General features: G+C 71.3%; 1 protein-coding gene across 1 annotated transcript in view; it reads left to right on the forward strand.

The window, feature by feature from the left end:
• UNC13A (unc-13 homolog A) overlaps positions 1-15803 on the forward strand; it is a 109208-nt gene that overhangs the window by 75970 nt on the left and 17435 nt on the right. Inside the window, exons 36-37 of the mRNA XM_075903263.2 lie at positions 8870-8993; positions 14862-14867. Of these exons, the coding sequence (XP_075759378.1) occupies positions 8870-8993; positions 14862-14867 (130 nt within the window). The remainder of the gene's footprint in view (positions 1-8869; positions 8994-14861; positions 14868-15803) is intronic.

Here is a 15803-nt window from a genome sequence, read left to right on the forward strand (position 1 = left end):
GGGGGATGGTACGGGCTGTGGGGAGGGGGGCAGGGCTGGAGCACAGGGGGATGGTACGGGCTGAGGGGAGGGGAGGCAGGGCTGGAGCACAAGGGGATGGTACGGGCTGTGGGGAGGGGAGGCAGGGCTGGAGCACAGGGGGATGGTACGGGCTGTGGGGAGGGGAGGCAGGGCTGGAGCACAGGGGGATGGTACGGGCTGAGGGGAGGGGCGGCAGGGCTGGAGCACAGGGGGATGGTACGGGCTGTGGGGAGGGGAGGCAGGGCTGGAGCACAGGGGGATGGTACGGGCTGAGGGGAGGGGGGGCAGGGCTGGAGCACAGGGGGATGGTACGGGCTGTGGGGAGGGGCGGCAGGGCTGGAGCACAGGGGGATGGTACGGGCTGAGGGGAGGGGGGCAGGGCTGGAGCACAGGGGGATGGTACGGGCTGTGGGGAGGGGGGCAGGGCTGGAGCACAGGGGGATGGTACGGGCTGTGGGGAGGGGGGCAGGGCTGGAGCACAGGGGGGATGGTACGGGCTGTGGGGAGGGGGGCAGGGCTGGAGCACAGGGGGATGGTACGGGCTGTGGGGAGGGGCGGCAGGGCTGGAGCACAGGGGGATGGTACGGGCTGTGGGGAGGGGCGGCAGGGCTGGAGCACAGGGGATGGTACGGGCTGAGGGGAGGGGGGCAGGGCTGGAGCACAGGGGGATGGTACGGGCTGTGGGGAGGGGGGCAGGGCTGGAGCACAGGGGGATGGTACGGGCTGAGGGGAGGGGAGGCAGGGCTGGAGCACAGGGGGATGGTACGGGCTGTGGGGAGGGGGGCAGGGCTGGAGCACAGGGGGATGGTACGGGCTGTGGGGAGGGGAGGCAGGGCTGGAGCACAGGGGGATGGTACGGGCTGTGGGGAGGGGAGGCAGGGCTGGAGCACAGGGGGGTGGTACGGGCTGTGGGGAGGGCGGCAGGGCTGGAGCACAGGGGGATGGTACGGGCTGTGGGGAGGGGGGCAGGGCTGGAGCACAGGGGGATGGTACGGGCTGTGGGGAGGGCGGCAGGGCTGGAGCACAGGGGGATGGTACGGGCTGTGGGGAGGGGGGCAGGGCTGGAGCACAGGGGGATGGTACGGGCTGTGGGGAGGGGGGCAGGGCTGGAGCACAGGGGGATGGTACGGGCTGTGGGGAGGGGGGCAGGGCTGGAGCACAGGGGGATGGTACGGGCTGTGGGGAGGGCGGCAGGGCTGGAGCACAGGGGGATGGTACGGGCTGTGGGGAGGGGGGCAGGGCTGGAGCACAGGGGGATGGTACGGGCTGAGGGGAGGGGAGGCAGGGCTGGAGCACAGGGGGATGGTACGGGCTGTGGGGAGGGGAGGCAGGGCTGGAGCACAGGGGGATGGTACGGGCTGTGGGGAGGGGCGGCAGGGCTGGAGCACAGGGGGATGGTACGGGCTGTGGGGAGGGGGGCAGGGCTGGAGCACAGGGGGATGGTACGGGCTGTGGGGAGGGGGAGGCAGGGCTGGAGCACAGGGGATGGTACGGGCTGTGGGGAGGGGCGGCAGGGCTGGAGCACAGGGGGTGGTACGGGCTGTGGGGAGGGGCGGCAGGGCTGGAGCACAGGGGGATGGTACGGGCTGTGGGGAGGGGGAGGCAGGGCTGGAGCACAGGGGATGGTACGGGCTGTGGGGAGGGGCGGCAGGGCTGGAGCACAGGGGATGGTACGGGCTGTGGGGAGGGGCGGCAGGGCTGGAGCACAGGGGGATGGTACGGGCTGTGGGGAGGGGGGCAGGGCTGGAGCACAGGGGGATGGTACGGGCTGTGGGGAGGGGGAGGCAGGGCTGGAGCACAGGGGGATGGTACGGGCTGTGGGGAGGGGGGCAGGGCTGGAGCACAGGGGGATGGTACGGGCTGTGGGGAGGGGAGGCAGGGCTGGAGCACAGGGGGATGGTACGGGCTGTGGGGAGGGGGGCAGGGTTGGAGCACAGGGGGATGGTACGGGCTGTGGGGAGGGGAGGCAGGGTTGGAGCACAGGGGGATGGTACGGGCTGTGGGGAGGGGGAGGCAGGGCTGGAGCACAGGGGGATGGTACGGGCTGTGGGGAGGGGGGCAGGGTTGGAGCACAGGGGGATGGTACGGGCTGTGGGGAGGGGAGGCAGGGTTGGAGCACAGGGGGATGGTACGGGCTGTGGGGAGGGGGAGGCAGGGCTGGAGCACAGGGGGATGGTACGGGCTGTGGGGAGGGGAGGCAGGGTTGGAGCACAGGGGGATGGTACGGGCTGAGGGGAGGGGGGGCAGGGCTGGAGCACAGGGGGATGGTACGGGCTGAGGGGAGGGGGGGCAGGGCTGGAGCACAGGGGGATGGTACGGGCTGTGGGGAGGGGGAGGCAGGGCTGGAGCACAGGGGGATGGTACGGGCTGTGGGGAGGGGGGGCAGGGCTGGAGCACAGGGGGATGGTACGGGCTGAGGGGAGGGGGGGCAGGGCTGGAGCACAGGGGGATGGTACGGGCTGTGGGGAGGGGGGCAGGGCTGGAGCACAGGGGGATGGTACGGGCTGTGGGGAGGGGGGCAGGGCTGGAGCACAGGGGGATGGTACGGGCTGTGGGGAGGGGGAGGCAGGGCTGGAGCACAGGGGGATGGTACGGGCTTTGGGGAGGGGCGGCAGGGCTGGAGCACAGGGGGTGGTACGGGCTGTGGGGAGGGGCGGCAGGGCTGGAGCACAGGGGATGGTACGGGCTGTGGGGAGGGGGGCAGGGCTGGAGCACAGGGGGATGGTACGGGCTGTGGGGAGGGGGAGGCAGGGCTGGAGCACAGGGGGATGGTACGGGCTGAGGGGAGGGGGGGCAGGGCTGGAGCACAGGGGGATGGTACGGGCTGTGGGGAGGGGGGCAGGGCTGGAGCACAGGGGGATGGTACGGGCTGTGGGGAGGGGAGGCAGGGCTGGAGCACAGGGGGATGGTACGGGCTGTGGGGAGGGGCGGCAGGGCTGGAGCACAGGGGATGGTACGGGCTGAGGGGAGGGGGGCAGGGCTGGAGCACAGGGGGATGGTACGGGCTGTGGGGAGGGGAGGCAGGGCTGGAGCACAAGGGGATGGTACGGGCTGTGGGGAGGGGAGGCAGGGCTGGAGCACAGGGGGATGGTACGGGCTGAGGGGAGGGGGGTCAGGGCTGGAGCACAGGGGGATGGTACGGGCTGTGGGGAGGGGGGCAGGGCTGGAGCACAGGGGGATGGTACGGGCTGTGGGGAGGGGCGGCAGGGCTGGAGCACAGGGGGATGGTACGGGCTGTGGGGAGGGGGAGGCAGGGCTGGAGCACAGGGGGATGGTACGGGCTGAGGGGAGGGGCGGCAGGGCTGGAGCACAGGGGGATGGTACGGGCTGAGGGGAGGGGGGGCAGGGCTGGAGCACAGGGGGATGGTACGGGCTGAGGGGAGGGGCGGCAGGGCTGGAGCACAGGGGGATGGTACGGGCTGTGGGGAGGGGAGGCAGGGCTGGAGCACAGGGGGATGGTACGGGCTGAGGGGAGGGGCGGCAGGGCTGGAGCACAGGGGGATGGTACGGGCTGAGGGGAGGGGCGGCAGGGCTGGAGCACAGGGGGATGGTACGGGCTGAGGGGAGGGCGGCAGGGCTGGAGCACAGGGGGATGGTACGGGCTGAGGGGAGGGGCGGCAGGGCTGGAGCACAGGGGGATGGTATGGGCTGAGGGGAGGGGCGGCAGGGCTGGAGCACAGGGGGATGGTACGGGCTGTGGGGAGGGCGGCAGGGCTGGAGCACAGGGGGATGGTACGGGCTGAGGGGAGGGGCGGCAGGGCTGGAGCACAGGGGGATGGTACGGGCTGTGGGGAGGGCGGCAGGGCTGGAGCACAGGGGGATGGTACGGGCTGTGGGGAGGGCGGCAGGGCTGGAGCACAAGGGGATGGTACGGGCTGTGGGGAGGGGAGGCAGGGCTGGAGCACAGGGGGATGGTACGGGCTGAGGGGAGGGGCGGCAGGGCTGGAGCACAGGGGGATGGTACGGGCTGTGGGGAGGGGCGGCAGGGCTGGAGCACAGGGGGATGGTACGGGCTGTGGGGAGGGGCGGCAGAGCTGGAGCACAGGGGGATGGTACGGGCTGTGGGGAGGGGAGGCAGGGCTGGAGCACAGGGGGATGGTACGGGCTGAGGGGAGGGGCGGCAGAGCTGGAGCACAGGGGGATGGTACGGGCTGTGGGGAGGGGAGGCAGGGCTGGAGCACAGGGGGATGGTACGGGCTCTGGGGAGGGGGGGCAGGGCTGGAGCACAGGGGGATGGTACGGGCTGTGGGGAGGGGGGCAGGGCTGGAGCACAGGGGGATGGTACGGGCTGTGGGGAGGGGGGCAGGGCTGGAGACATAGCAGGTATTGGGGGTGTGGAGTGTGGGGGTGTGAAGGGGCGTTGGGAGCATGGGGCATTGCGGGGGTGTGAAGGGATCTCAGGAGCTTGGGGGGGTGTGAACAGGTGTCAGGAACAAGGGTGCATTGGGGGTGTAAAGGGGTGTTGGGAGCGCGGGGGGAGGCGCATTGGGAGTGTGAAGGGGCTTCTGGAGGGTGAAAGGGTGTCGGGAGCATGGGAATATGAAGGGGCGTTGGGAGCGGTGGGTGTGAAGGGGCTTCAGGAGCATTGGGGGCGGAGGCGCATTGGGAGTGTGAAGGGGCGTCGGGAGCGCGGGCAGATGGGGGTGAAGGGGCGTCGGGAGCACGGGGGGATGGGGTGAAGGGGCGTCGGGAGCGCGGGGGGATGGGGTGAAGGGGCGTTGGGAGCGCGGGGGGATGGGATGAAGGGGCGTTGGGAGCGCGGGGGGATGGGGCGAAGGGGCGCCGGGAGCGCGGGGGGATGGGGCGAAGGGATGTCGGGAGCGCGGGGGGATGGGGCGAAGGGGCGCCGGGAGCGCGGGGGGATGGGGCGAAGGGATGTCGGGAGCGCGGGGGGATGGGGCGAAGGGGCGCCGGGAGCGCGGGGAGATGGGGCGAAGGGATGTCGGGAGCGCGGGGGGATCGGGTGAAGGGGCGAAGGGGCGCTGGGAGCGCGGGGGGATGGGATGAAGGGGCGCCGGGAGCGCGGGGGGATGGGGCGAAGGGATGTCGGGAGCGCGGGGGGATGGGGCGAAGGGGCGCCGGGAGCGCGGGGGAATGGGGGAAGGGGCGTTGGGAGCGCGGGGGGATGGGGCAAAGGGGCGCCAGGAGCGCGGGGGGATGGGGTGAAGGGGTGCCGGGAGCGCGGGGGGATGGGGGAAGGGGCGTTGGGAGCGCGGGGGGATGGGGCAAAGGGGCGCCAGGAGCGCGGGGGGATGGGGTGAAGGGGCGCCGGGAGCGCGGGGGGATGGTGCGAAGGGGCGCCGGGAGCGCGGGGGAATGGTGCGAAGGGGCGCCGGGAGCGCGGGGGGATGGGGTGAAGGGGCGTCGGGAGCGCGGGGGGATGGGGTGAAGGGATGCCAGGAGCGCGGGGGGATGGGGTGAAGGGGCGCCGGGAGCGCGGGGGAATGGTGCGAAGGGGCGCCGGGAGCGCGGGGGGATGGGGTGAAGGGGCGTCGGGAGCGCGGGGGGATGGGGTGAAGGGATGCCAGGAGCGCGGGGGGATGGGGCGAAGGGGCGTCGGGAGCGCGGGGGGTTGGGGTGAAGGGATGCCGGGAGCGCGGGGGGATGGGGTGAAGGGGCGTCGGGAGCGCGGGGGGATGGAGTGAAGGGGCCCCGGGAGCGCGGGGGGATGGGGCGAAGGGGTGCCGGGAGCGCGGGGGGATGGGGTGAAGGGGCGTCGGGAGTGCGGGGGGATGGGGCGAAGGGGTGTCGGGAGCGCAGGGGGATGGGGTGAAGGGATGCCGGGAGCGCGGGGGAATGGGGTGAAGGGGCGAAGGGGCGCTGGGAGCGTGGGGGGATGGGGCGAAGGGGCGTCGGGAGCGCGGGCGGATGGGGTGAAGGGGCGTTGGGAGCGCGAGGGGATGGGGTAAAGGGGCGAAGGGGCGCTGGGAGCGCGGGGGGATGGGGTGAAGGGGCGTTGGGAGCGCGGGGGGATGGGGCGAAGGGGCGCCGGGAGCGCGGGGGGATGGGGCGAAGGGGCGCCGGGAGCGCGGGGGGATGGGGGAAGGGGCGCCGGGAGCGCGGGGGGATGGGGCGAAGGGGCGTTGGGAGCACGGGGGGATGGGGTGAAAGGATGTCGGGAGCGCGGGGGGATGGGGCGAAGGGGCGCCGGGAGCGCGGGGGGATGGGGCGAAGGGGCGTTGGGAGCGTGGGGGGATGGGGTGAAGGGGCGTCGGGAGCGCGGGGGGATGGGGCAAAGGGGCGCCGGGAGCGTGGGGGGATGGTGCGAAGGGGCGCCGGGAGCGCGGGGGGATGGGGTGAAGGGGCGCCGGGAGCGCGGGGGGATGGGGTGAAGGGATGCCGGGAGCGCGGGGGGATGGGGTGAAGGGGTGTCGGGAGCACAGGGGGATGGGGTGAAGGGGCGCTGGGAGCGCGGGGGGATGGGGCGAAGGGGCGTCGGGAGCGCGGGGGGATGGGGTGAAGGGATGCCGGGAGCGCGGGAGGATGGGGCGAAGGGGCGTCGGGAGCACGGGGGGATGGGGTGAAGGGATGCCGGGAGCGCGGGGGGATGGGGCGAAGGGGCGTCGGGAGCGCGGGGGGATGGGGTGAAGGGATGCCGGGAGCGCGGGAGGATGGGGCGAAGGGGCGTCGGGAGCACGGGGGGATGGGGCGAAGGGATGTCGGGAGCGCGGGGGGATGGGGCAAAGGGGCGCCGGGAGCGCGGGGGGATGGGGCGAAGGGGTGCCGGGAGCGCGGGGGTATGGGGGAAGGGGCGCCGGGAGCGCGGGGGGATGGGGGAAGGGGCGCCGGGAGCGCGGGGGGATGGGGTGAAGGGGTGTCGGGAGCGCGGGGGGATGGGGTGAAGGGGCGTCGGGAGCGCGGGGGGATGGGGCGAAGGGGCGCCGGGAGCGCGGGGGGATGGGGTGAAGGGATGCCGGGAGCGCGGGGGGATGGGGTGAAGGGGTGTCGGGAGCACAGGGGGATGGGGTGAAGGGGCGCTGGGAGCGCGGGGGGATGGGGCGAAGGGGCGTCGGGAGCGCGGGGGGATGGGGTGAAGGGATGCCGGGAGCGCGGGAGGATGGGGCGAAGGGGCGTCGGGAGCACGGGGGGATGGGGTGAAAGGATGTCGGGAGCGCGGGGGGATGGGGCGAAGGGGCGCCGGGAGCGCGGGGGGATAGGGTGAAGGGGCGCCGGGAGCGCGGGGGGATGGGGGAAGGGGCGCCGGGAGCGCGGGGGGATGGGGCAAAGGGGCGTTGGGAGCGCGGGGGGATGGGGCAAAGGGGCGCCGGGAGCGCGGGGGGATGGTGCGAAGGGGCGCCGGGAGCGCGGGGGGATGGGGTGAAGGGGCGCCGGGAGCGCGGGGGGATGGGGTGAAGGGATGCCGGGAGCGCGGGGGGATGGGGTGAAGGGGTGTTGGGAGCACAGGGGGATGGGGTGAAGGGGCGCTTGGAGCGCGGGGGGATGGGGCGAAGGGGCGTCGGGAGCGCGGGGGGATGGGGTGAAGGGATGCCGGGAGCGCGGGAGGATGGGGCGAAGGGGCGTCGGGAGCACGGGGGGATGGGGTGAAAGGATGTCGGGAGCGCGGGGGGATGGGGCGAAGGGGCGTCGGGAGGGCGGGGGGATGGGGTGAAGGGGCGTTGGGAGCGCAGGGGGATGGGGTGAAGGGGCGTTGGGAGCGCAGGGGGATGGGGTGAAGGGGCGCCGGGAGCGCGGGGGGATGGGGCGAAGGGGCGTGGGGGGATGGGGTGAAGGGGTGTCGGGAGCGCGGGGGGATGGGGCGAAGGGGCGCCGGGAGTGCGGGGGGATGGGGCTAAGGGGCGTTGGGAGCGCGGGGGGATGGTGCGAAGGGGCGCCGGGAGCGCGGGGGGATGGGGTGAAGGGGCGCCGGGAGCGCGGGGGGATGGGGTGAAGGGATGCCGGGAGCGCGGGGGGATGGGGTGAAGGGGTGTCGGGAGCACAGGGGGATGGGGTGAAGGGGCGCCTGGAGCGCGGGGGGATGGGGCGAAGGGGCGTCGGGAGCGCGGGGGGATGGGGTGAAGGGATGCCGGGAGCGCGGGAGGATGGGGCGAAGGGGCGTCGGGAGCACGGGGGGATGGGGTGAAAGGATGTCGGGAGCGCGGGGGGATGGGGCGAAGGGGCGTCGGGAGCGCGTGGGGATGGGGTGAAGGGATGCTGGGAGCGCGGGGGGATGGGGTGAAGGGGCGTTGGGAGCGCAGGGGGATGGGGTGAAGGGGCGTTGGGAGCGCAGGGGGATGGGGTGAAGGGGTGTCGGGAGCGCGGGGGGATGGGGCGAAGGGGCGCCGGGAGTGCGGGGGGATGGGGCTAAGGGGCGTTGGGAGCGCGGGGGGATGGGGCGAAGGGGCGCCGGGAGCGCGGGGGGATGGGGCGAAGGGGCGCCGGGAGCGAGGGGGGATGGGGCGAAGGGGCGCTGGGAGCGCGGGGGGATGGGGCGAAGGGGCGCCGGGAGCGCGGGGGGATGGGGTGAAGGGGCGTTGGGAGCGCAGGGGGATGGGGTGAAGGGGTGTCGGGAGCGCGGGGGGATGGGGTGAAGGGGCGCCGGGAGCGCGGGGGGATGGGGCGAAGGGGCGCGGGGGGATGGGGTGAAGGGGTGTCGGGAGCGAGGGGGGATGGGGCGAAGGGGCGCTGGGAGCGCGGGGGGATGGGGCGAAGGGGCGCCGGGAGCGCGGGGGGATGGGGTGAAGGGGCGTTGGGAGCGCAGGGGGATGGGGTGAAGGGGCGTTGGGAGCGCAGGGGGATGGGGTGAAGGGGTGTCGGGAGCGCGGGGGGATGGGGCGAAGGGGCGCCGGGAGCGCGGGGGCGCAGGTGTGAGCCCCTCCCTCCCTCCCTCCCTCGCCGCGTCTCTCCCCAGCCTGACGCTCTTCGCCAAGATCTGCGAGAAGACGGTGCTGAAGCGGGTGCTCAAGGAGCTCTGGAAGCTGGTGATGAACACCATGGAGAAGACCATTGTCCTGCCGCCTCTCACGGACCAGACGGTGAGCCCCGGGCAGGAGCCAGGCTGTGGGGGGCAGGGGGGCCTGGCTGGAGACCGTCTGCTGCCGAGTCTCCGGCCGGGACGGTGCTTAGAGGGCAGCTGTAATGGAGCAGCTTGAGCTGGCGGCTCCAGATGGCTCCCGCCTCCCCCGTCCCGGCCATGGGGCACGCTCAGGGAGCCGCGGCACATGGAGTCAGGAATTCAGGCCTCCCACGTCAGCGGCAGAACCACGGGTCCCCCGTCTACATGTGGGGTGCCCCGAGCACGGCTCCCTGGAAGGGCACGGCCGTGGCTCCTCCCAAGAGCTTCTTGGCACCCACCCATCAGCCAAGGGCGTGAGAGAGAGACCACCGAGCTGGGGGGTCCCTGGGCGGGGCTGGGAAGAGACCACCGAGCTGGGGGGTCCCTGGGCGGGGCTGGGAAGAGACCTCCGAGCTGGGGGGACCCTGGGCGGGGCTGGGAAGAGACCACCGAGCTGGGGGGTCCCTGGGCGGGGCTGGGAAGAGACCACCGAGCTGGGGGGTCCCTGGGCGGGGCTGGGAAGAGACCACCGAGCTGGGGGGTCCCTGGGCGGGGCTGGGAAGAGACCACCGAGCTGGGGTTCCCTGGGCGGGGCTGGGAAGAGACCACCGAGCTGGGGGGGTCCCTGAGCGGGGCTGGGAAGAGACCACCGAGCTGGGGGGGTCCCTGGGCCGGGCTGGGAAGAGACCACCGAGCTGGGGGGTCCCTGGGCCGGGCTGGGAAGAGACCACCGAGCTGGGGGGGTCCCTGGGCGGGGCTGGGAAGAGACCACCGAGCTGGGGGGTCCCTGAGCGGGGCTGGGAAGAGACCACCGAGCTGGGGTTCCCTGGGCGGGGCTGGGAAGAGACCACTGAGCTGGGGGGGTCCCTGAGCGGGGCTGGGAAGAGACCACCGAGCTGGGGGGGTCCCTGGGCGGGGCTGGGAAGAGACCACCGAGCTGGGGGGTCCCTGGGCGGGGCTGGGAAGAGACCACCGAGCTGGGGGGTCCCTGAGCGGGGCTGGGAAGAGACCACCGAGCTGGGGTTCCCTGGGCGGGGCTGGGAAGAGACCACCGAGCTGGGGGGGTCCCTGAGCGGGGCTGGGAAGAGACCACCGAGCTGGGGGGGTCCCTGGGCCGGGCTGGGAAGAGACCACCGAGCTGGTGGGTCCCTGGGCCGGGCTGGGAAGAGACCACCGAGCTGGGGGGGTCCCTGGGCGGGGCTGGGAAGAGACCACCGAGCTGGGGGGTCCCTGAGCGGGGCTGGGAAGAGACCACCGAGCTGGGGTTCCCTGGGCGGGGCTGGGAAGAGACCACTGAGCTGGGGGAGTCCCTGAGCGGGGCTGGGAAGAGACCACCGAGCTGGGGGGGTCCCTGGGCCGGGCTGGGAAGAGACCACCGAGCTGGGGGGTCCCTGGGCCGGGCTGGGAAGAGACCACCGAGCTGGGGGGGTCCCTGGGCCGGGCTGGGAAGAGACCACCGAGCTGGGGGGTCCCTGGGCCGGGCTGGGAAGAGACCACCGAGCTGGGGGGGTCCCTGGGCCGGGCTGGGAAGAGACCACCGAGCTGGGGGGGGTCCCTGGGCGGGGCTGGGAAGAGACCACCGAGCTGGGGGGACCCTGGGCGGGGCTGGGAAGAGTCCACCGAGCTGGGGGGACCCTGGGCGGGGCTGGGAAGAGTCCACCGAGCTGGGGGGACCCTGGGCGGGGCTGGGAAGAGACCACCGAGCTGGGGGGACCCTGGGCGGGGCTGGGAAGAGACCACCGAGCTGGGGGGACCCTGGGCGGGACTGGGAAGAGACCACCGAGCTGGGGGGACCCTGGGCGGGGCTGGGAAGAGACCACCGAGCTGGGGGGGTCCCTGGGCCGGGCTGGGAAGAGACCACCGAGCTGGGGGGTCCCTGGGCCGGGCTGGGAAGAGACCACCGAGCTGGGGGGACCCTGGGCGGGGCTGGGAAGAGACCACCGAGCTGGGGGGGTCCCTGGGCCGGGCTGGGAAGAGACCACCGAGCTGGGGGGTCCCTGGGCCGGGCTGGGAAGAGACCACCGAGCTGGGGGGTCCCTGGGCGGGGCTGGGAAGAGACCACCGAGCTGGGGGTCCCTGGGCGGGGCTGGGAAGAGACCACCGAGCTGGGGGGTCCCTGGGCGGGGCTGGGAAGAGACCACCGAGCTGGGGGGTCCCTGGGCGGGGCTGGGAAGAGACCACCGAGCTGGGGGGTCCCTGGGCACAGGCAGAGTGGGGAAGGAAGGCGATTGGTTGCATGGATAGGAATATGCAGAGGGATTCCCGGGGGCCTCGGAGGTTCTCCCCGTGTGTTGCTTAGAGTCCCTGAAGAGGTCCCAGAGCAGACCTGGCTTGCAGCCCCTGGGGCAGGGGTGAGTTGGGGGCACGGCCCTCCAGCCCCACGCTGGGAAACCCTGCGTCAGGAAAAGCCGTCGAGCTGCTCTGATGACCCCCGGGGCTGGACAAGCCCCTGAACTGCCCCCCAGGTGCAGAGATGCTGAAAGTCACCTTCATTCCCCTCCCCGAGCGCAGCCAAAGCCTGCGGAGGGACGAGCCTGCTGCCCCGTTTAAGCAGCACGTTGTCGCTGAGTTCCCAGGGCTCCCCGCTGAGGTTTCCGGAAAAGGCTTCTGGCCCAGCCCCTTAACTCGAATGACGTCTGGGTCCTTTCCCTCGTCCGGCTGGACTGCCCTGGGCAAAGTGGGAGATTTTCACTCCTCCCGGGCTAACAGCTGCACAGCCCCCTCTCCGAGGTGTGTCTTGGGGACCCAGCCGGCACGCTCCGCCTCGCCAGAATCGCTCGTTCTGCCGCTGCCGCAGGGCTGGGCACTCTCTGAGCAGCGGGCGGATGCTGCGCGTTCCCAGGGGCCATTCACACATCTGACATCTCTGGGCCATGAGTCCCAAGAACCGGGCCGGCAGAGCCATACGGACTCTCCTGTCACAGGCGTCAGAGGAGGCTTTCCACGGCCACGTGCTGGCGCAGCCACCAGGCATGCCTGCACACTTGGAAATCGGAGCCACAGCTTGCTCTGCTTGTGGCTGGGGACCTCTGAGTCGGCCCCAGAACGGTGCACGGCGGGCTGGTGGGTGCAGGTCAGTGTTGGTCAATGCAAGTCCAGGAAGTCCTTGCTGGCCTGCTATGCTTATTAAGGACCTCAGGGTGCGTTTTGGAAGCCCAGCACGCGGATGAGTTTCAGGATCTGAAATTCTCCACTTCCCGACTATACCCTTGAGTACTGTTGCCGTGCGCTGTTAAGCAGCTGCTTTGTTGCACTCCAGAGGCAGCCGCACTTTAGCCACGACTGAGCCCTGTGTCGCTGCGGGTGTTTCCGAGGAGTGATGGGCATGTCCAGAGGAAAAGCGGTGGCTTGCTAGCCACAGCTGAGTGGCCGAGCAGGCTATTGCGCATGGCCCTGGGTTGATCTCCATGGGTACGTCTAAACTCCATGGCTCCATCGACAGAGCCATGTAGATTTGTTTGTTCGGCAAAGGGAAATGAAGCCGCGATTTAAATAATCGCCTACGAGGCATAACGGGGAGGTCAATAAAGGGCTTTCAGGTCGGCGCTGGAGCATCCAGACTAGCGCACTGAGCCGACAAACAGCCACGATTATTTAAATCATTTAAATCATGGGCTTCATTTCCCTTTGCTGATCAGCCTAATCTAATCGATGGAGCCATGTAGTTTAGACACCCCATGGAGAGCAGGGGGTTCTGCCTCTTGCACCCTATCGAGAAACATGGGCAGGACTCAGAGGGGAGTAGATTGCTTGGTGGTTGAGTTTGAGAACACCCCAGTCCAGTGGGCTGGACTGCACACGCACACAACCATGCATGCACACCCCATACACGCATACTCCCATGCATGCACACACACACCCATGTACACACAACCATGCACGCGTGTTCACACAACCCTTGTCCTTTAGCGGAAGAGGAAGGCGGGACGCCTTGTTACTGGACAGGAGTCCTGTCCCATTAATCATCCTGTGGCCCTGCCCACTACCCAGCGACCCACTCAGCCTGTGCAATGGCCTTCTGACCGCGGGGGCAGAGCGCGGCGGGGCCACGGCAGCATGGCCCGGCTTGTGCGGGTGGCAAAGACGATGGGGGGAGGGGGCACCTATACGTTGCTGCTGGATTTATACTTCCTGGTCTGATGAAGTCACTTCTGCAGAGCCAGGGATCCGCCCCAGAAACCCCCTCGCCAGGGACCCCCCTCAAGAGGACCCCCTTTCCAGACACCCTATCGCCAGGGGTCCTCCCCAGCTCAACTCGTGTCCTGGGGCTTTGAGTCTCTTGGGGGATATTCATGGGGACAGTGGGAGAAGCAAGCTCAGTGTTCGGCAGTGGTGAGAGGGCGCAAGGGAGGCGTGCCTGGTGTGTCGTGGTGGTGAGTGGGCGTGGGGGGGAACGGTTGTGGGGGGAGGAGCAGGCATGGTGTTTGGTGGTATTGAGAGGGCATGAGAGAGGCAGGCCTGGTGTTTGGTAGTGGTGAGAGGGCACGAGGGAGGCGGGCCTGGTGTTTGGCAGTCGTGAGAGGGCACGAGGGAGGCGGGCCTGGTGTTTGGCAGTCGTGAGAGGGCACGAGGGAGGCGGGCCTGGTGTTAGGCGGTGGTGAGTGGCAGTGGGGGGGGCTGGTGTTAGGCGGTGGTGAGCGGCAGTGGGGGGTGGCCTGGTGTTAGGCGGTGGTGAGCAGCAGTGGGGGGGGGCCTGGTGTTAGGCGATGGTGAGAGGCAGTGGGGGGGCCTGGTGTTAGGCGGTGGTGAGCGGCAGTGGGGGGGGCCTGGTGTTAGGCAGTAGTGAGCGGCAGTGGGGGGGGCTGGTGTTAGGCGGTGGTGAGTGGAAGTGGGGGGAGCCTGGTGTTAGGCGGTGGTGAGCGGCAGTGGGGGGGGAGCCTGGTGTTAGGCGGTGGTGAGCGGCAGTGGGGGGGGGGGGGGCTGGTGTTAGGCGGTGGTGAGCGGCAGTGGGGGGGGCCTGGTGTTAGGCGGTGGTGAGTGGCAGTGGGGGGGGGGCCTGGTGTTAGGCGGTGGTGAGCGGCAGTGGGGGGGGAGCCTGGTGTTAGGCGGTGGTGAGTGGCAGTGGGGGGGGCTGGTGTTAGGCGGTGGTGAGCGGCAGTGGGGGGGGCCTGGTGTTAGGTGGTGGTGAGTGGCAGTGGGGGGGGCCTGGTGTTAGGCGGTGGTGAGTGGCAGTGGGGGGGGCCTGGTGTTAGACGGTAGTGAGCGGCAGTGGGGGGGGCCTGGTGTTAGGCGGTAGTGAGCGGCAGTGGGGGGGCGGGCCTGGTGTTAGGCGGTAGTGAGCGGCAGTGGGGGGGGCGGGCCTAGTGTTAGGCGGTGGTGAGTGGCAGTGGGGGGGGCCTGGTGTTAGGCGGTAGTGAGCGGCAGTGGGGGGGCGGGCCTGGTGTTAGGCGGTGGTGAGTGGCAGTGGGGGGGGCCTGGTGTTAGGCGGTGGTGAGTGGCAGTGGGGGGGGGGGCCTGGTGTTAGGCGGTGGTGAGTGGCAGTGGGGGGGGCCTGGTGTTAGGCGGTGGTGAGCGGCAGTGGGGGGGGCGGGCCTGGTGTTAGGCGGTGGTGAGCGGCAGTGGGGGGGCGGGCCTGGTGTTAGGCGGTGGTGAGCGGCAGTGGGGGGGCGGGCCTGGTGTTAGGCGGTGGTGAGCGGCAGTGGGGGGGGCCTGGTGTTAGGCGGTGGTGAGTGGCAGTGGGGGGGGCTGGTGTTAGGCGGTGGTGAGCGGCAGTGGGGGGGGCGGGCCCGGTGTTAGGCGGTGGTGAGCGGCAGTGGGGGGGCGGGCGTGGGGGGCAGGAAGTTGGGTCTGAGTGACATTCACGTGACGATTGTTCTCTCCAATTGTTCCGCTCCCCTCACACTGGCAGATGATTGTAAGTACGGCAGCTCCCTGTCTGTCTGTCTGTCTGTCTGCTGTGTGTCCGTTCTGATCTCAGCCTTATTGTCTTGTGTGGCTGCCAGCGCCCCCCCCCCCCGCACCCTCTCCCGAGTGACCCCCCCTCTGTTGCCCCCTGTGGTTCAGCTGCTCCTCGTCCGCCTACTGTGCCCAGGGCTGCGGGGCGAGCCCCTGGCTGGATCGGCTCGGGGGTCAGCGGGGGGACAGAGGGTGGCCGGCAGCAATACGGAGAGTTCTTAGGGGCCGCTCAGACCAGCCCCGGAGACAAGTGCTGGGGGCCGCGGTGGGGCCTGCAATCTGGTGCCCACACGGCCCTTGCTGGCAGCCGTTGGTGGGTTTCTTTGCCCTGTGGCCGTCCCACAAGGGCCGTTTCCCTGCAGGGCCCAGGCAGCCCAGCAACGGCCCATCCAGCGCTATTTAAAGGAGGGTTTGTCTACACTAGTTCAAACGAGGGCGGCTAATGTCGGCATTCGAAGTTGCAAATGAAGCCCGGGATTTAAATATCATTTGCATCTTGCCGGGCGCCGGCAGTGTAGACGTACCCGGACTGTCCTGCCCGTGCTGGTCTCCGCGGGGGCTCGGCGTGGCGCCCCTTTGGTGACACTCCTTAAGCCCTGCACTCTCAGCACTGTCTCTGCTCGCTGGCCTCTGGTGGGACTGGGTGAGGTCGGGACGGGGGATGCAGAGAGGGCGGGGGGGGCACACCTTGACCCAGGGGGTCCAGACACTGCCGGGCTGCAGTCCTGCTGGTGCTGCGAGCAGCGCGGAGTGGGGGGAGGTGGGGCGAGGGGGCTGCTTTCCCAGCAGGGCGTGAGGAGAAGGCAAGCAGGCGGCAGTGTGCGTTTCACTCGCTCGCTCTCCCGGCTCCACCGTGCTGGCAAACGCCTAGGCTGCTGCTCAGCACGTGGGCGTG

The sequence above is a fragment of the Pelodiscus sinensis genome, chromosome 32 (assembly GCF_052426305.1).
Source record: "Pelodiscus sinensis isolate ZL-2025 chromosome 32, ASM5242630v1, whole genome shotgun sequence".
Taxonomy (NCBI): Eukaryota; Metazoa; Chordata; order Testudines; family Trionychidae; genus Pelodiscus; species Pelodiscus sinensis.